Here is a 21,075-nt window from a genome sequence, read left to right as displayed (position 1 = left end):
TTGGAGCAGAGCACCCTTGCAATTTTTTGCAGGCTTCAGATTTTCAGTTTGGTAAGAGCAGTTCATGTGTTATTGTAGCAAGACTTTGAGCCATGTGTTTTCTCTATTTTCTTTACATTTCTTCTTTTCACTGTATCGCCTCACTTCCTCTATTCTGCTCTTTGCCACTGCTCTATCCTTTGACAGTTTTTCCACTGTTCTTTTGTACTTACTTTCCATTTGTTATGGTTTTCTTTATTCTCTACCAAATACTTTTTCCTTTCTTATTTTCTCCCTCCACTAATGTCATCATGCTTTCCCCCCCCCACATTATTATATATTATATGTTGCTTATGCTTATTTTTCTAGTGTTTCTGATTTTATTTCTGTTATTTTCTCTAAGGAAATAAACACATGCCCATGCCCATATATACATAGTTGTTTTTCTCTAGTCACCCTCAAAGAAAAGCTGAACCTTGCAAAAATCATGAGGGAACAGAAGGTGATCCAGACAGAAAAACCTGTGGGTGACTCTGCTCAAACCCCCGTTATTGTTTTCCCAATTTGTAATTTGATGTGTTTGCATTTACAGCTGGACTGGTGACATTTGCAGTCACCCTTGCACACTGGCTTCCCTGTTACACTCATCCTTTCTTTAAAAGTTCTTCTGTCTGTCCCTCACACACCCAGGACCTGACTCCAGGGAGGTTTCACCTGTGCACATGTGCCCAGTGTAAAGGTAAAACCTCGGCTGTGAGCAGTAGAGCTGTACCTGTGCCTTGTACAAGAACCAGCACACCACGCAAGGGGTTCAGGCTCAGGATCCCTCAGCAGGGTGGCAGAGCACTGCAAGATGTTTCTAGAAGTGATGGTGACTGCTCTGGTGGGTTTGGCTGCAGGGAGGCTTCTGGTTGCAGCAAGAGCTAAATGTCCTCTGTGAGACCCACCAGGGGCTGGGTTTGCATGTTGGCCTTAAGGCTGGAATCCAGCATTGAAGCAATACAAGCTACTGCAGCTTCTCTGTGTCGGCAAAGACTGCCTTTGGAAAACACGTTATTCAAAACATCCTTCAACTGTAAAATAATTTGATGCATAAAGCAAACCTTGTTGACTACCTTTTTAGCAAAATAAGCTATTAATAATCTAGATGCCTTAATGAAAAACCTTTGATACCTTGGGAAAACCCAGAGCTCCTTCTGCCTGGAACTGTTGTTCTTGAAACTCTGTTTTCTTCAGTTCCTTCATTCTTTTTTCTCTCCCACCTGCTTTCTACCAGCAAGTGCCCTGAGACACCAGGGCTGCTGCTCTGTGCTGGGAAAGGCACAGCACCAGCCAGGCTGGCATTAAGCACATCCCCTTGAGCCTGAGGAAATCATGCCCTGGAAGTGTGTGGAGCTGAAGTGAGGCAGTGGAGACAGGCTGCTTCTTGTGCCCGAGCCGGGCATTTGTGCTGCCACCTCTGCCCACTGCTCTTCCTGGGAAAGGGGCAGCAGTGCCTCCTGATTTGCTTGCCTGCTGCCACAGGGCTCTGCTGTCACCTGCCTGCAGAGTCATTTGCAAACAGGCCCTATTGCTGGGGAGCAGAAATGTGTTTTTTTCAACCTGCAGCAGATTTATAGTCTGGTTTCCTGTCAGATCTTTGCATTTTCCTTCTCTGCCCCTCCCAGCCTCTGACACACTTTTTCTTACTTTCTGTGTGGCTCTTTGCTCATTCTGACACCAGTGCCCCCAGCCTCCTTCATTCCTGATTCTCCCGAGACTTTTGTACTTTGGGGGCCAGGGAGTGTTTTGCTTCTTGTGTTTCCTTAACTTTTCAACAGCTGCAGAGCACGAATAACCTTTCCAGGACTCCTGGAGAGACACAGACTGTTGCATGGAGGCGACGTAGAGAGTGCAGCCTGCAGCAGCTGCAGCCCCACAGCCGGTCACTCATGGGCACCCAAGGTAAGGAGAGCAGCTGGCAGAGCAGCTCCCCTCCCTGCTGCCTACACAGCTCTGATCACTGAAAGTTCCACTTTCACCTTTTTCGTGTTGATATTCAAAAGGTTCTTTGAAAATGGTTCCATTTGTGCTTCCCTTGCCATCATCAGGTCTGATATTCAGCGTGTGTCGATCTTTGGAGCCCAGGCTTGAGGGAGGCAAAGAGGCTGTAGCTGGAGGTGCAAATGTGCACTGGGAAACTGAGTTGATATGGAGGTCTGGAGAGGGGAGATGAAGGACTGATCATCAGTGCTGGTCTCCAGGGTATTTCTGGTTCTACCCATAGTGTGTTGAACTCTAGCCCTTTCTTTAAATCTCTTCACTGAGATTTATGCTTTCTGCTAACAAGTAAAATCTTTATTATTTGGTTTTCTTCCTCTTTTTATTTGTTCTTCTCACTTCCCTTTTTCTTTTCTCAACCCTTTCTATTTCTTATCTTTTTCACCATCTTTTTATGCCTTTTTATGCCTTTTTATGCCATCAAGAGTATTTTCTGTGTGACAAATTATTTCCCTTTTTCATTCCTTTCCTTTCCCTCTGCCTTCTTTCATGTCTGTGCATCCTCCCTCAAGTTCTTAATCTCTCCCTCCCCTCTGTCAGTTCCTTCTTGTTCTTGTGTTCCCCTTTCCCGTTGTTCCTCCAGCTTCACACATGCACTCCTACTTCCTGCTCCATCCCCTCTCTCCTGTGTTTGCTGCACTGGAAAGAGCCTTTCGTGAGAGCTCTTGCCTCTCCACTGGCCTGTCCTTGCACACATGTGTCTCTTAGTCCTGTCATTCCCTTCCATGGAAGTGTTCAGGATTTGCATATTTACAGTTTTGGGGATGCATCCCAAAATAGGAGACTTTTACCCTTGCATAGCTTCCTTCCAATGCTCAGACTCATATTTAGTCATTCACAGCAAATAACCACTGTCATCCTGTCTCTCTGTTTCTGTCTTACAAACAGCATTTTCTAGCACCTGTAACCCCTTTGTCTTCCTCTCCACTCTCAAATAGAGCCTGCCCTGACTTTGTGTATTCTATCCCTTCTCTTTTTGCCATCCCACTCCTTCCTACCTTCTTACCACAACTCTTCACCAGGTTTCTCTATCTGTTTTTATCTTTATATTGCATTCAAACTAGGAGGAAATGCTGAAGCTGCTGGGCTTGCACTGCTGCCTTAGGATCCCTCTGCCAGCCTGCAGGGGAACCAGAGGAAGTATTGCAGTCTCTCAGCTCCTCTTTCCTCTGCAGAATAACCAACCTGAGCAGAGAAAGAGCTTAGTGACTGAACTGAAGGTAGATGAAAAAATGGGAAAGTACATTGCAAAATGCCTTTTGAAAACTGTAAAAAATAGTTCTAGTTGTTAGTTAATCTTTTTACTAAACTGAATAAACTTCGGCAATTCCTGCCCCACAGCAGAATTTCTTATCTGACACTGGCATAGTTTTTGTCCTTTTGATTCCTATGGGATTCCAAGTCCCAAAGGTAGACGTTCTCATCTCCGATGCTGTAGTGGCAGTTACTTTGCTCCTAGGATCTGGAAACAGCTCATGTCTTTTATACCAGACATACTGGTGAGTCACCAAGATCAGACATGGCTAAAAACTGCATCCAAGGACAATATCTGGTGTTATTCCTTGCTTAAATTTGTATGCTTTGAATCAAATATGACAAATAAGTGTACTTCTTTGATGAAGCTTTTTAGCCTCACCTTCTTGAGCAGGACTATTGAGACTGAAGATTTATTCCTAAGGATGTTCTCGTGTGGTCTTTTGGGAACTGAATAAGTTTCACTTATTAAACTCAGCTGAATTAATAAGAGAATTATTATGTGGGAGAATTCTCTTAGCAATCTGTCTGGCTCTCTCAAATTGTCCATCTCCTTATGAGTGAAAGGAGCTTAAATTTTTATGTTTGCAATTATAAAATATCCTTTCTGATTCAGAGTTAGAAAACTGTGGCCTTTGAGCTGTGAGAATTCTTTCTGAATACAGAAAGAGGTACATTAAAATATCTTTGCCTTTTGGATCTTGCAAAAAGTCCACAAGCCTAGAACAATAAAATACGAGATGCTAATTTTATACATTCAGGTCTAAAATGACTCTTTCTTATTCTGTTGCAACTCATCTTGTGATGGGAACAGCATTTGTATTCCTTTGAGTCATTTGAAAAAGCTTTAGGATGTTGTGCCTTATTTCATCAGTACTTTCTGCCCCTATTACTGGTTCTTTTTGTAAAGGCTCCCATAAATAAATGGGCTGGGACAATGTCTCTTCTCTCTCACCCCCTCCTTTTTCTTTTTGCATCACATTGTTTCCCTGTGTTGAGCTAAAATGGACAATGTCAAAGGTGTGTTGTGATTTTTGCAAGGGGACCTGGAGACAGAAATTGTATTTTTGTGTGTGTCTGTGTCCAGTTTCTTCAATAATGTGTCTGGCAGAGGAGGAATTTCAGCAGGAAAGAGCCTGGAAACTTTCTATCCTCAGTAAATTTCTGTATCAAGAGAGCCAACCCCAGAACAGAAATTCAGAATCACGTTTTACTCCCTGTTCTTATGCAAATAGTTACTTCCAATTAGATTTAACTCTTAATTAAGAGTTCAATAAACTTTAATGATGAACTTTCTTAATACACTTTCAGCGTGGGAGAAGGAAGAGCCATCTGACTGCCTGTATCTTTTACAATTAAAGTCAATTTGGACCTTCTCTAGAAAGATGAAACCCAGATAACTGGATATGCTGAAGATACCAGAATGCCATACACCAAATGACCTTGGTTTCTGTACAGTTTCTTGGTAAAAGTTTTCATCTGATAGATATATGGAAATGTAAATTTCATCACAGAGGATGAAATTTATAGAGATCCTTAGCTACCCTCTTGTTAGCAGATGGCTTAACTCTCTCTTTGATATTGAAATGCATCTTTCATGAAATACGAATCTTTCACTTAGATATGGTCATTAAGTCATGTAACTGATGGTGGAGTTTGACCTGTGGCAGCTTTCTTTGGCAGTAGCCTCCACAGCAATCTAAACTTAAAAAGAAATATGGAAGTATGCCATGTGATTTTCAAACTGAAGGGTGAAACCATAAACCCCACCAAGTTTGGTCAAGTCTCACCACTGATATGAGAGAAAAATTCTTTGTCTCTTGTCTGTTTTACCACTGCTGTCTGTAGGATTTGCATTTGCAGAACACTGCTTTGCTGTGAATCCAGTATCTGCAGTGAATCTGCAATTCCTTTTTCAGAACAAATGATGGGGTTTTACAGGCCTACATGTAATAATATTCTCCATCTCTACCCTTCCCCCAAATTTTTTCTTAAGTGCTGCCTTCATCCTCTAGTCTGGGTCACTTATTTAATGGCAATGAACATTTTCAGAAGGTAACCTTTCTGCTTGTGATTTGTTCAAGGACTCTGGAATTATAATGGTTGCTGTCAAATGTGTATAATTGGTGTCTGTGGCACACATCCAATGAGTGATAAAAGCTTCGTTGTCTCTGCTGCTTCAGTCTGTATTCTCTCCCTCTATCACCCTCTCACTTCTGCTCCTCTCAGGCAAGAGGAGAATGCAGTGCCAGGCTGTTTAAAGTGCAGTTAGACAGAACAGCAGCTCTGCCAGATTCCCTGTCACGGAGTGTCCCAGCTCTGGGCAGTGAATTCCCTTGGCTGAGGTTTGCTCACTGACTTGAGTTAAGCACAGTATCCTCTGAAGTTTTATTTCAAACACCTCCCTTCATAACCTTCTGCCAAATATTTGGGCTCTAGGAAGGATGATAGTTTGTGAGTACTATGAACTCCCAAGCTTAGTGACCTACATGTAACATTTTACCAGTGGGTAAGTCTCATAATTGAGATGGAGACAACACAGAGCAACACACTCCATTTTCAGAAGGCTTCAAACTCTTTATTATAGCAGGCATGCTTGTTATACATTCTTACAAAACTCATAAGTTTACACTTTACTCACTGGTCACGAGAGACAAGGTGCTTATTGGAATAGGCAGTTACAGGTTTCTCTTATTTATCCTTCTTTCTTTCTTGGTTTCTATGTCAACAACTTCTCTCTGGCTCATAGAAGTCATGTAAAACCTCTTCCAGAGGTAAAAACTTTGTGCTTTTATATACAAAAAGCAAGCACACATTACTAATAGCACCCAAAACTGGCAACATGTTGTTCGTTGTCTGTTCCCAGTGCTGAACACGTAGTGAAGAGAATATTTCTGTTACTTTAGTCCTGCAAAACCTATTTTATCTTCAGGGCTGGGTGGGTGATTACTTTCTAATGCTGTCTACTTCAGTGAATCTGTTTAGCAACTCAAAAGGAGAGAGAAATTTGTCAAATCTCACTGGAAATCTATCAGAAATGTCAAATGAAATGCTGTAACATTCTGGTTTTGTCAAAAGGATAAATGTATATACAGCTGTGTGTGTGTGATATTATTTGTAGTAATTGTTGCCTCAGTGAATTTCTCTGTGTGAAGAACTTGGTGTTGCATTAAGGGATGTGTTTGTTCTGGTCCCTGAGGCCAGCTTGGCCTTACACAGAGGTACTTGGAATTTGCCCAAGTCAGCCCTGGTTTTTGGAGTTCAGGGGAGGAATCAGCTTCAGTGTAGCCAAGGAAAGGATTCCCACTGGCCGTCTGAGCACTGGGTGTTTGCTGGAAAATTTTCCTCAGGTTGTAATTGAGATGCTGAAGACCAAATGTAGCATAAGTTTTCTGTTTAAAGTGCGATAAGGATTTTTTTTTCCATCTGCATGCAGAAGAAGCTGTATGGTAGCAGTACATATATGGTTGTCATTAGCAGCTGAAGAATTGTTTCCACTTCATTTTTATAGCTCTAAACCTGTAGAAACATCTCAAATCTAGCTGTGCCCATACTTGAAATCAATCTGAGTATACTTAATAAGTTGTTACATGCATTTAGTATATTTGAGCACAAAAATAAGTTCCTCCAAGATTTGAAACACTAATAAAGTCAGCTATCAAATATTTCCCTTTGGGGATTCTGAATCCTGATGAAACTGGGAAAACACCCAAAGAGTGTTTCAAGTCTTTTTACACCAAGTACATTTCCAAAGTACAGTGAAAATGGTGATTGAAACTTTGATCATGAACTGAAAAATTATCACATTTGTAAGACCATATGAGGGCTTTTGGCTTCTAGCAACTCAATTCAAATACCAGCGACCTACTCTACTCTCTGACCAAACTGGTCCATTGCATGGAGTCTGTTTAAAGGAATCTTTCCTCCCTGATGGCACTTCCATGTGGATCCTCTGCAAAGTCTACTGGTGCATCCCAGTCTTTCACAAGAACAAGTCACTGTGTCTATCCAGCATCTGCTTCCTGCATCTCACTGCTTGGCTTTTTCTGAATCACAGAATTATTTAGGTTGGAAAAGGCCTGTTAAGGTCATTGAGTCCAACTGTTAACCCAGCACTGCCAAGTGCAGCACTAAATCATGTCTCTGAGCACCATGTGAAGGTAGTTTACATTCCATATGGTTTTTTGTAGTTTATAATGAGGTAGTTAGTGAGATCATCAAACTCTTTTCACTAATGATTTGCAGTGACTGAAAATAGAAAATTCCATCAATTTTCCCACCTTCTTTACTATTGCTGAGCTGATTTTTTCCTGAGGGGAAAAAAAACAAGCTTAAGGTAAGATTCTTCCCTGCTCCTACACTGCTAGTCCTCCTTCATAGCTCCTGCTGAAGGCAGTCAGGATAAGTCCCAAAATTTAATTCTTTAAAAATCTTCTGTGTGGGCTTCATCCTTCCAGTAACATATCCCTGTATTTCCAGTTACATATTTTTTAGAAAGACCCAAGAATGGCAAGTTTTATTTTAGAAGGTTTCATTTCCTTCTGTCTTTTATTCTCTCTTTTTTTGCGATTTATGCCATGAAAGATACCAGGGTAGGTAGCATGAAACAAAAAATGTTTAAACTTTTGTGTCAGGATCGGAAACAATGTGTTTTCCTCTTGCTTCAGTTGTTCAAAAAAAGTGAAGGAATTTTACATTTTCCAAAAGGCTGGAAAGGCTGAATCTATTGGGTTTTTAAATCCGCAGGTCTGTGGCCTGAAGGAAAAGTGATACTTGAATATTTTTATATGGAGTGTTACACTGCAGAATGGTGTTTTTGTGCCTCATCCATATCCATACTGAGAGCAGCATCCAGGCAGTTTTGCTGGACTAAACACTATTGACAGCAGCACCTTCACTGTATCACTGCCCAACAAGGCTGCACACCTGGGAGAGCAGGGCTGGCTCCAGACTGGCCTTAGAAGCTATGTGAGAATATAATATCAGGAAGAATATTCCACCTGCAAGGAACAACTGAAAAATGCTTGGTTTGAGGCAGAAGTGATCAGAATTTGAATGCCCCTTTGAAGTCAGTGGATTCAGTGACAAGCTGTTACACATACCTTGTACTATGTGCTGCAATGCAGAAAAATGTAAACTCATTGCAACATGATAATAGTGAAGAAATCCAAAGCTGCTTGAGCAGGATAGTATTAGAAATCTTGAATGCATTTAGAATTTTTGGCTGTTAAATAGCCAATGCCATCAGCACTTCAAGTAGAGTCTGCACAAAGGGACTGAACAGTAGAAATTATTATTTGAACATCTAAATATGGTGAGGAAAGAGCATGAGAAAAGGCAGAGGGTGGTTTGTAACTGCTCCTTTGGTCCTCACAGAACATCCCAAGTTCTCCCTCCCCTTAGCCTGACCTATTAGTCTGACTCCCCTCACTTGTCTTATTTAATATCTCCTTTTCTCCTCCTTTCTGATTCCCAGCCCATGCATGGGAGTCCCATCAAGTGAGAGAAGGCATCTGACAACCTCCTCTCTGTCCAGCAGACTTTAGAGCTGAAAGCATCACTCACCTCCAGTTTGTGACAGAGGGAGGTGAAGCAATGCACAAAGCACAGCAAATGAAAAACCTGCCTGAAAACAGAGATGGGCCATTGTGCTTTAGCAAGCTCTAAACTCTCTAAACAAAGTCAGATTTTCATTTGGGATATTCTTCCAGTTCTTTTCTCTTGTGGACAATGTTTCACACACACAGCTGGCTGCAGTAATCCAGGTTGTTCAGGGTGCTGTGCTGGGTGTCGGTGCCAGCTCAGAGCATCAGCTTCTGTGGGCTGGGCAGTGCCACATCCTGGCATTCTGCAATGTGTTGTCACCAGAAATTTGCTCTACCTTGAATTTAGCCTTACACAAGCCCAAGAGAAACAGAACAACTTCTGCTGCCCAAACCAGCAATCCTTCTTTCCCCCAGAGTGGGAAAAATGAGTGAGTTGAATGTGGATTCTGAGCCACCAGCTGGACCATTCCATCCTGAAAAGGAACAGCAACATTTTTGGCTAAGTGCTAAAAGTTTGCATATAAGAATCCAAAAGGAGCATATGGCCATTGCTTTAAACTTGCCTTGTTCTTTAAAAATACACTTTACCAGAATTATCTATTTCAGACTCTCTAAATGTGGAGTGAGAAAATTTATTTCCCTCTTTTTTCCTTGCTAGAATAAGTGGCATCATAAATACTAGAAAGAAACAGAGTTATTTCAGGAATTTGAACTGGGATAAGTATCATTTAAAGAGGCTTCTATCACCACTCCACTGAAGATAGCAGGGACTGTGCATCAGTTGTTTGAAGAAAGTTGTTGGTCTGTTGTTGTCGAGGCAGGACAGGAATGAATAGACTTGACTCAGAAGGCTGTGACAGTAAGACTCCAATTTATTCAAAATACACTGCTCTTTTATACAGAGCTTCGTGAGGACCAAATCCATCAGTTCTGAAGTGAAAACAACCCACCGCCATTGGTGCAGAGTGCTTGATGCACAGTGATAGAACTTAACTATAAACAATGTGAAAAACAAGAGAGATAAAGAATTATTTACATTCTTCTCCAGCTCTTTCCCAGGCTTCTGCCTGCTAGAAACTCTCAGTTTCTTTCTTTGACTGAATCTGAGTGCCACATTGGTCCTTGTTCAGTTCACCTCAACTCCACCCTTCACCCCAGCACCAGCACTGCTGATACAATGGGCAGTGTTACCCCAGTCATTCTTGGTGATAACGTCTGGGTGTGACTCTTTGCTATTGCAAATGACTGATCATATGACTGTGATATGAAACTGTCTTGATGTATATGAGTAACCAGGACCATCGCTAATAAACTGCTTTTTACCCCAGAGAATGTTGCCATTGAGAGCACCCAAGGGGCTTGCCCACTCACAGAGTTACTGCTGAAGCTCTTCTAGCAATCCAGGAATTATTAATGATTAGTCGCTCTCAGGAAAGGTCCTGTAAACACTTCCTCCCACACTGACTGCTGTGAACAATTTCAGTGTGAGTGTGGGGAGAAAGCTTTGTGGTTATGGCAGTTCCCCAGCCCTTGCAGAGCTGTCCCACAGCATTTGCCCACGCTGTCCCCTCTCCTGTGATGTTCTGTGCTCCCCCTCCGAGGCGCCGGGCGGGCACCGGGAGGGCACCGCCTGTCCCTGCCCTCAGCTCAGGTGGCTGTGCTGCTCTGCAGGGACTGGCACTTGTGGAACTCCCTCCTGCCCACCCGGGAGGGTGAAGCCACAGCAAGAGCTCCTGACCTCTCAAGAGCTCAGGGAGAAGGTGGCAGAGGATGCTCCCAGTTGACAGAATTCCACCCAATAATGCCGACCTCAGTGCTGATGTCAGCCTGGGACACAGCTTCTAAAATTGCTAATAATGAAAAGGCTGGGCACATTCCTACTTGAAGAGGCTTTTTAAATTCTCCATATGCTTAATTTTAAAACATTCCTTTAATCTTTCTGATGTTTGTAGTACCCTAGAGAATAATGAGAGTTCACATTTGATGAGTCTATTGCTTTTACAGGATTTGAAACACTCGCTGACCTGAGTAGCTTATGACAAAACAGGATTTTGAATTCAGATCCAACTTGCTCTGCCTTGCTTCCTTTCCTAATCCAGAGTGAACCTTATCTGTTGTTATTTTGTATTTCGCATGATGGGCTATCATGATGGAGTAATTACTGCCACAGAGAGGATAGAAGGGCCTTGCTGTCAGAGAAGGAAACCTGTGAAAACAGCCCATCATTCTTTAAAAATCTGAAACATGAGTGGAGAAAAGCAGGAGTTAAACTGGCTCCTGTATAACAGTTGCTTTGTCTTATGCTTGATGTTTCACTCCTGTGCCTAATTCCTCAGTCTTGTCTTCCATGGTGACTTCGTTAGCAATGAGATGCTAATTAAATTTCATATTTACGATTAGAAAATAAAATCATTGGACCTTTTTAAAATAGATTTTTATGAGTTTTGGCTCAGTTAGCTGAGTCAGCAGCATGGATTCTGCAAGGCTGAACTCACCAGCTTTGAAAAAAAAAAAGATAAATAGAGCAACTAATGATGAAAGGAGAGTCTAATCTAAAACCTCATACAGTTTCTACACTGTATTAGCTTTTGAGCATAAGAAAAATAAATTTGTTTTGGTTCCTCATAGAAAGTAGTGTAGAAAGAACCCTTCTTTTATTATATCTCAGAGGGTTCAAAGCTTAAAATTCCTTTTAATTCTTAAAATCTCAGTTGTGGCTGGAGACAATATGCTGAAAAGAGATTGATGCATCTGCAGTATTTGTCATCACCTGTTAGCTAGCAAAATATTTATTTCACTGCTTAGAATTAACACAGGTAAGCACTGGCACAGAGCATCTGCCCTCTTCCCCATGGAATGTGCACTGCTGCGGAGTTTATACAACACTAGAGAGCCAGAACTATTTAAATACTGCTGCCAGCCAGATTTATAGGTGCTATAGGGAGCAGTTCCCTATTCATGTAAAAATTAGCACCTCACAAAGCTTTAAAGGCCCATTTTTCCATACCTAGAATCTGAAGAATGTTCCAGTTGTGAGAAGATTTTTGAAAGCACTCAACTTTAAATGTGTACAGAAGCCCTGATTTTAAAAAGTGCTTAATGCTCAGCAGCCCTGTGATTCATAACACCACCTTATCCCACACTGCAAGGCAAGGCTGGCAAAAATCTGGCCGTTTGTTTTGATGCCTAAATACCACCTGTGCTCTTAGAAAATTTGACCCTAATTACAAGCTGTGCCCTGGAGCAGGAATGAGAAATAGGGGAAATCAATCCTCACGCGTGGGAGCCGTTTGCTTGTGCTCATCTTGTGTGTAACCTCACCTCAGCCACAAATACAGCACTGCATTTTAAACAAAGCCTTTTCTGCACGTTCTGCAAATGATTTTGCTGCCAGCCTGTGCTAAGGAATTGTTGTGCTTCAAGGCATAAGTTAGAAGAATAAAACAAACTTCCCCTGATTTTGAGTTGGTTACCACACTTTGTACTGTTAAACATCTGAAAATCAGGGTTTGGGTGCAAATAATCCTGCAAATCTTGCTTTTGTAGTATTTTTTGTAGATGTTGTTTTAACAGCAGCTGCCCATCCTTAAAGGCTGGGATACTGACAGATGGAATGCAATTCTGACATCACTTTACAGTAGTTATTTTCACAAATATTTATTTCCACAGTCAGCAGAGAATTCAATACAATCCTCGTACTTCTTTTTACCTTGAATCATGGTCAAGAACCAGGTGAAGACCAGGTGAAGACAAATAGTCAGATTTATTGCTATTTTAGTATTTTGTTTCTTTGGTCTTAAAAAAAAAAATATACATTAACCATGAAATGAACTAGCCAGAGTTTCCTGATGAGACCAGAGTTTAGTCTCTTCCCATGGTTAGTTAATTCTTTGGGGATAAATTTTCCACATGAAAGCTTTACAGTATTTTATTCCCTATCATCAGAGCAATGGGCTTAGTTATGGAGAGAGCAATGGAAGATGCTTAATTCCTCCTTGCAGTGCTTTGAACATAGAAAATATAGAATTGCCAAGTATTTGGCATTATCTCTTCCCCAAGACAACAAGACAAGGTCATGGAGACATTACCACTAGAGAAACAATGGACAGACCATGTACAAACAGACCATTTTTCCTTTAGATTGTTAGAGAAGTGACTCACAGGAGCCCTTCTGCAAGACAGAGAGCGAATTGTCTCCCTCTTCTCCAGAGATTGCTTTCCTGCTCTTAATTGCAGGCCTTTGGTGACAGGGGATGGCTAAGGAAACCCAGCTGGGATCTCTGCAGGAAAACAGGAGCTGGTTGAGGTCCTCCTCAGGCCCTTGCTGCTCCATCCAGAGCCCCCAGCTCGCCGTGGCTCTGAGAGCGTTTCCTCTAAGACTTCCCTCAGCAGCAGTGCCACATTTGAAAGTTACCCACAAGCTCTGTTCAGAAGAAAAGGGAAGTAAGGCAGCCTCAGCACTCTCTGCCTGCTATATATAGGCTGTGAGTCTGAGAGGGAGGCTGGTGGGTGGAGGTTTCCGGAGCTGCGTGTCACAGTCCCACAACACTGGTGAAAAGAGAGAGGCCACAGAGCAAGAGGAGCTGACCAGAAAGCACAAGCTGGGAAGATCTATTCATAAAACAAGCACAAGCATTTCCATGTACAAGGAGTAAAATATCAAGCTCCTTCTGATTCCTGGTGAGGGTTTGCCCTTCCTAGACCAGGCTGCTGTGATTTATTGTAGGTTTTTTTCTCATCAAATGGCGTCCACTTGTCCTCTGTGTGTGTTGAGTGCTGGTGGCTGAGATGTTCCTGCAGCTCTGAGCAAGGTGCAAGGATTTGGCCAATGGACAGAGCACCCAGGACTGTGGCAGACTGTGGCTAGGAGTGGAGCTCACTTCTTCCAGTGAGCTGTTGGCTGTGTAAGGTATGTATGACATTGTTCATTGCAGTGGAGCTACAGGAGAGCAGCCTGCTCTTTAACATTAGAGTCTATTTTAAAGTAATGGCTACAAAGAGGTCACAAAAAGCAATAAGGTGGAGATACCTGTTCTATCTACATAACCTGTGCATTTACAGAAAATGAGCAAAATGTATGTGTGAACCATGGGAGTCATCACCTTTAGGAGACTGGCCAGTGTTTGATATATTGTTGGGAATTAGAAGCTGAAAACACAAATGGGTAAGTTTTCACAGAGCTGGATGGGAACTATACCAACTTTGCAGAGTATATAAGATACTTAACTAAATAATATTCTCATCGCAATCAGTGCATGGTGCTCTTGTAATACAGTAAACAGTTTGCATGGGGGTTATTTTTCATCTGTTTGGAGCAGTTTGCCAAGGTTGACCTTAAAAGGAAGGTTATCAGAGTTGGCCTCTTATATATTCTTTCTTTATATTTTATGTGTTTGTACTAGCTGTGGGATTTTTAACTGCTGGAGCTGTGTCAGGGGAGGTTTAGGTTGGATATCAGGAAAAGGTTCTTTGCCCAGGTGTTGGTCAGGCACTGATAAGGGAATGGTCGCAGCCCCAAGGCTGTGAGAGCTCCAGAAGCACTTGGACAACGCTCTCAGGGGTACAGAGGGTGGGACTGTTGGAGTGTTTGTGCAGGGACAGTGGCTGGACTGGCTGACCTTTGTGGGTCCCTTCCAACTCAGAAGATTCCATGATTCTGTGATTCTCCTTATAGGTTTATATCCTATTTTCCTACCATGTTTCCTATCTATTTTCCTGCTATATGAAATTTTTTTTTCAAACTTTCCTGGGCCACGGTGAATTACAGTGAGATTATCTGACACTATTCAAGAATGGAGTGTGACCTTTTCTATTTTAAGAATGGCCTACACATTTACTGTCAGTTGTTTCTGAATTTGGAGATTGTTCAAGTGAGTGCAGTCCTCTCCTCGAATGCGTTCTGCGTTATCCTTTGCCTGGAGATGAGAGTATCACCTACAGAGGGTCATTATCTGACTAGATGGAAAGTGTTCTTCTCTCTGTTATTTTTTTAAACTTCTGTAATGTAAGAGTTTGTAGAAAGTGACAATTTTTTCAAGAAACAGAGTGAGTGGGAGTTTTGTTTGACAGAGCTACAATTCTTTCTCCTGTCCTGATGTGACTTGTATTAATAGAAGTGAAATGTTAACAGCACTGATAAGAATCAGGCTCTCTGTGCCAGGGTTGTTCAGGTTTCATATGTACCAGTTAATGAACCTTTGTCCTTACCAGGTTTCTGTGTAGCTCAGCCTGTGGAGGTTCCTCACAAACACTGGCTCTCTGCAACAAAGAATGTGCTGGGTTTTGTAATTCGAGCACACATTTACTGGGACCTAACCTACTGTCATCAAACCATTTGCATCTTTGAGCAACTTGAATTTTTAATTCAAGGCTCCTCCTAAACACACAGGACTTGCCCCCTGCTGTACCTCCACCTCCTCCTGTGCTGGCAAGAATCTCATTATCAATTGTAAAAACAAAGTGAGTCAGTCTAACGAAAAAATTAACCTGGGACCTACTAATGACTTCTGAGGCTCTGTTGGACCAGCATTCTCATGAGCCTCGGCAGCTTCTTTCTTAGATCTTGGCTTTTAGCACACATTAGTTGAAAGGAAATGCTTGTGTCAGTAGCTGATGCTCCAGAACAGAAGGGCAGCTATATAAACATATTTGTACTACGTTAGCACAGCGATTTCTGCTGCCCTCCTCATCACCATGCAGAACAGGACGGAGCATGTGTAGATTAAAGCATTTATTAAATGTCAGGCACTCAGCTCTCCACTGCTACTTTGCAAATCCTTTAAAATAGATGCACTGAAGTCCTGTGGTAAATTATTTATTTTAATTACTGTGCCATTATCTTGATTTGCATGCTCAGAAGTAACACTGATGCCTAATGTTTCAGGACCTCTGGCAGGTCCTTCCCTATTTATTCCCACATTTCTTGCCTTTGCCATTACTAAGGCCTTTTCTATTCTCATCTCTGTTTCACTTTTGTCCCTTACTTTCATCTGTTGAGTTCCTCTTTCTTTTTTTTTCCTGTTCCCTACTTAGTACTTCCTTTTCCCCTAACTTCACCATTTTTCACCCTCAATTCTCATCTTTCTCTCCCCTCTTCACTTTTTTTTCTGCATCTCTTATTGTTCATATCTCTCATTTCTCATTTACTTTTACACATATTAGCATTCAGTGATGCCAGTATGACAGTTTCTGAAACCTGGGTATCAGATTCTCAAACAATATGTGAAAACAGAATAATACGCATCTAATCACCAGTGCAGATATTGGCATCAGGTGGACAAATCTCTCTTCATGGACCCCAGAGGGGACCCAAGTGATTTGGGGTGGCTGAAAGCTAATCTTTGGAGAGCATTCCAAGGTGGAAGTATAAAATGGTGGAATGAAGAGTTTTTAACAGAGCATTTTCCATTAACTAGAAAGGAACTGGATTCTAAATTCATGCCTAATTCAAAATGGTGAGATGAATCCACCTCCAAAATTTGCTCCTTTCTCACTAGTGCTTAAACAGTGTGTTACTGCCAGAGCTGGAAGCAGCTTAATTGTTTGTAGGAAATAGTGACACACAGAGAACTAACAGTTGTCAAAACATAGTTTCAGCTATTTGCAGAGGAGGATTTTTCCATTGTCTTTGTTTATGATCAATAAAGTGTGTGCTACAACCAAAGCTGATTGGATGCCTGGTGCATGTTGGAGGCAGCACAACCTGCTCTAAGTTGGCCATTGAGCAAAATGAGTCATTTCCTTCCTGTGAGATCAGGTGATGGGAGCTCAGGGGCTCTAAAGCTGCCAGACTTGAGGAAGAGGTAGAGCAGATACTGCCAGCAGGTGGGGTGTGAGATGGGAAAGCTTCAATCTCAGCCTTTTCTGAAACAGAAATCATTGCAGGATCCTAAGGAGCATCACTGCACTGACTGGGGTCTTTGCAAGAATATTGCATTGGGCAAAACAATGTCCTTAATGTGTAAATAGTGTTTTCCTGCAGAAAGCAATAAGAATTGTATAGAATTTCATTTGCAATTTCAAAACACACAAAAGCTCAATGTGGGGAACTCAGTTCCTTCACTGTTCAGCTCTTAGGCAGTGTTATCCTGCAGCATTGAAAACTTGTCTTTGTTGCACACACTGTTTTCTGGTTTAGGTGGTTCTAAGCAAACTGTTGAGTGTCCTGACTGACAACACCAATAATTGATCTGTGCTTTATGCATGAGTTACCCTCCTTTTTTCTGAGATGGGGTTTTATATGGATCTGTTCTTAGGAAAGGAAATAAAGACAGAAAGCAATAATTAAAGAGAGTTCCAAGAGTATTAATTCTTCTGACCCCCTTCTGTTAGGACAGGAATTGTGATTAGACATAAATCTCTGATTTATTCAATTGCTTGGTTTGTTTTGGTTTCTTCTTTTTTCCAAAAGGGAGAAGTACTGAATTGCAGGACTGAAGTACTGAAGTACAGAAGGGAGGGTAATATGATAGAATTCTTCATTTCTTTTTGTCTCACTTGGGTTTTGAGCTTATAGTTACAAAAATGAAGGGAAGTTTCTTTCTCTCTTCCGAAGCCAGATGAAGATGCTTCCAGAGCTTTCTGAACCAGTTAAGGAGTTTGGTTTGCTTCCTTCTCCCTCTCTTCTGTTCAGAAATGGGAGTACTACTCATGTTAGCTGAAAATCTAGCTTTACCTCCCTGCAGTGCTGGTGTTTGGAGTTTCTTTTGTAGGCTGTGTGGAATGGGAAGATTGACTCAATTGAATCGAATAAGACATTTTTGTGCAAAAATAATCCTATTTTGTGTTTAAAGCTTCTTGCTCTTCTACTACTTTGGTATCTCTTATTCTATTTTTTTTCTTTTATATTTTGTTGAAATAAGTAAGATGGTTGAATTTCTTGTATAAAGAAGGGGTTCTGAGATACACAGAATGATTCTTTTCATGTGGTTCACTATGACCCAAAACAGAAATACAACCCAGCCCAGCCAGCAGAGCTGCTGCCTTCAGAAAGTGTTGTGAGGTCTGCAGAGTCTGAATTAATAAAACTGCACTAATAATAAATATTTTTCTCGGGGCTTTCCATCTCAGTGGTTCCTTGTGCTTTGCAGTCACTAATTAACAAGTCCTACATTGTCACAAACATACCCATTGCCAGCCTTGTTTTCAGGTGGGGACACTGAGGGAGAAAGGAAGGATATAAAGTGCAAATTCTTAAAGGCAGACAAAGACACTGCCTCGTCTCCTTTGGGAGTCTGGATTTAGACATTTGTATCAAAAAAAATTGCAAGGATAGGTAAGCAAATTTAGTCGTCTTTATCAATGTTTGAACCTTTTAAAAGTGGTTTTCAGTACCACAGAGCATCCAGAGAGCAGCCAACATAATTGGAAACTGCTGGTATTCAGCATTTCAGCAAGCCTGGAGGGCACACAGAGCTCTCCTGTCCTTAAGCAAAGGAATATAATTTCCTTATCACACTTTAAACTGTGACTTTCCTCTAAAAGTAAAAATAGCTTTAAATCCCTTTGTGGTTTTGTGGTTCTCTGATATTGCAAATCTGCACATATCCACACAAGCAGCTTTTGAGAAAATCACCCAGTTGTTACACTTTGTCATGTGAGGTGCTGTACACACTGCAGGGAGAAAAGACATGCCCCACAGACTCTGGAGATGTGCTGAGAAAGAGGATGTAGAACAACACCCTCAAAATGCTGAGAATAATTAGATACACAGTTTTAGAATGTTGTTTTCATCTTTATTTTTGGTTTAAAGTATGATGATTTATATGTCATTCTTTCATACTCAGCATTAAACATAAAATTCTGTTCTTATTAAGTTATAATATGCAAAACATTTAATGTACTGTTGTTTCTTTTTAAATACTGCCAGTCTGCAAACATCTGTGACAAATACAGAAATCCAAAACATAACAATAGATTACCTCTTCCAAAATAAACTTTCTTCTGCTTCTCAGTATGAAGAGAAAACCCTTTTTTCATATTTCACAAAAGGAACATCAGGAAATCAGAAACCTGAGCTGAAAGCTGCATTGGCAGCATGGCAGTTCCTGAGTATTGACAGGCTGGCAGAAATTGAGAGTACAAGGTTGCAAATTATTAAACAGCTGAAGGGTTAATTTCTGCACCATCATCAAACAAAGCACAAAAAACAAAAATGAAGCTTTAGATGTGACCTGATGATGAGCACTTTATAGAACCCCTGGGTCTGAAGCCTGCAGGCTTTATTCCCTTGATCAGTGGAGAGTGGCACTGACATATGAGAGTGTGGAGTCTGAGTGAGAACAGAGAGCAGCTTTAACTGCAAGATGATTTGTTCAGCTGAAAAATCCACCACGGAAAAACCAGCAAACATCCAGAACGATTCATTTGTGTGTAACAGCCAGCAGAAGGATAGTTCCTGAGAGAGAAAAGGAGACAAGGGGGGCAGAGTGTTCCTTTTAATGTAAAAAGGGATTCTCTCTTTTATTTGTCTACATCTACAGAGACCTTTGAAATAGATGGAACAAGCTGAGATTATGACTGGATTAAGCTCTCCTGCAGTTAAAAGCTATTTTGTATACTAACTACTGAAAGGAGCAGCAGGAGAGCAATTTTTTAACTGCTGTGGTGATTTCTTGTTTCTTTTTGCTTAATGTCTGTTGAAGTCAGTCCAAGTCTGTGAGTTCACACCTGTGATTTGTAATGGATGCCATAGTATTTCTATGACATATCACAACTCCTGGATGTGTTAGTTTACAGCTCAAGAGGTGTTGGAATCACAAATTAGATAATGGTAATAAAGATCGGGTTAAATAAGTGATTACACATTTGAAAACATTTTAAATCTGTCGTTTTTAATTTTGTAAGTGAAAACAACTTTTCTGCAATATCATCATAGGAAGGAAGGACAGAAGCAGGGAACAAGGGCTATAAAATGCTTAGAAAATGCATGTACTGCTAAAAAACTTCTAAAATTAAAGCCAGTAATACAAGACCTTTATTAGTGTCCCACTGAGTTTCAATTGTTACATTTGAGTTTTTGACCAGCACACCAAAATTTCAACCAATGGCAAGCATTTTGCTTCCTATTCAACACTATATTAAATACTAAATCAAATGATTATTTGCTCAGTAGGAGGGGTTGTGCACTAAAATCAGCTGATCACTGCTATTTTCTCTGGAGCAGCTCCACAGGACGCTGGAGCTCCATGGGGGTGGTGCTCTCAGAGCAGCCTGGCCAGAGCCTCACAGCAAAGGCAGCACCTCGAGCTCTGGGAAGGGGGAGTGATCCCTGGGACACATCCCTGGAGCTCTGGGCAGACAGGGACAGAGCTTAGCTGTGACTCTGCAGGGCATTTCCAAGGTGGCATTCCACAGAAGGATGCAAAAGAGGTGGTCTGACATTCCTACATGGCAGTGAAGGACCACTCCACTAAATGACATTTCTCAGGGCTTGCACCTTATAATAGACTGTGTTTAGCAGGAGTTTGCTACCAGAAATCTTTTAAAATTCTTAGCCGCTCATCCAATATACTTATTACTTTCTCATTAATCATTATGTCCCCAAAATAACAGTATAGATGTATTATGTCCATATACAAGGGACTATTTGATAAAGATTTTTTTTTTTAATGTCAGGTAAAAAAAAATAACATATTCATGTTGAGAATTATGCTGATGAGTGAACTCTTCTTTGAATCATTTAGTGGAGAAATCCCTTACTAATGTCCTGAGGGAACCGCTGACAGTGTGCAATAATTTCTGGTTCAGCGCAGCAGATTACAAGATATCTTGCATTTTATGAAATTCAGGCAAGTGCTTCTTTTGCACTCTGAGATCCATCCCTGAGCTCCCTGGTATGCTCCCAGAAATTAAAGGGCCTGTGACTTTCCTTTTTTCACCTGCATGAGTGCTGTGGCTGTGAGCTGACTGAGGCACTGTGTGACCTTCTGCTTCACTGCCTTCTACTCCCCAAAGTCCAGCTTCTCCAATTATGTAGCATTTGTTAAATTCACCTTTGAAGTGAAATACAGTTACTTCCAGAATAATGGTGGAGAGTAAGGTTCATGAGAATGTGTGAGGACTTCAGATGAAGCTCTTTCACCTTTAGCATTCCTCCCACTACAACCTGCTTTGTAAAGATTTTTTCTCTGTTGTTTTACCTTTATTCTACTCGTTGCTTCAATGTCATATTTACCACACATAAATACTGGCATTCAGTGAGAATTTCACCCAACCAGTGTGAAGTTCATAGGATCAGGGAGATTTTCTCCTAGCT

At 41.3% G+C, this 21,075-nt stretch overlaps 1 protein-coding gene across 1 annotated transcript in view; it reads left to right on the top strand.

Moving 5' to 3' along the window:
• Positions 1–1,803: 1,803 nt before the first annotated feature.
• Positions 1,804–21,075, top strand: part of CARD11 (caspase recruitment domain family member 11) — a 45,596-nt gene continuing 26,324 nt past the window's right edge. The window contains exon 1 of the mRNA XM_021550410.2: positions 1,804–1,923. Coding sequence (XP_021406085.1) covers positions 1,911–1,923 — 13 coding nt within the window. The 5' untranslated portion in view covers positions 1,804–1,910. The remainder of the gene's footprint in view (positions 1,924–21,075) is intronic.

The sequence above is a fragment of the Lonchura striata genome, chromosome 16 (assembly GCF_046129695.1).
Source record: "Lonchura striata isolate bLonStr1 chromosome 16, bLonStr1.mat, whole genome shotgun sequence".
Taxonomy (NCBI): domain Eukaryota; kingdom Metazoa; phylum Chordata; class Aves; order Passeriformes; family Estrildidae; genus Lonchura; species Lonchura striata.
Note: the sequence above shows the minus strand (reverse complement) of the source record. Positions and strands in the feature narration are given on the sequence as shown.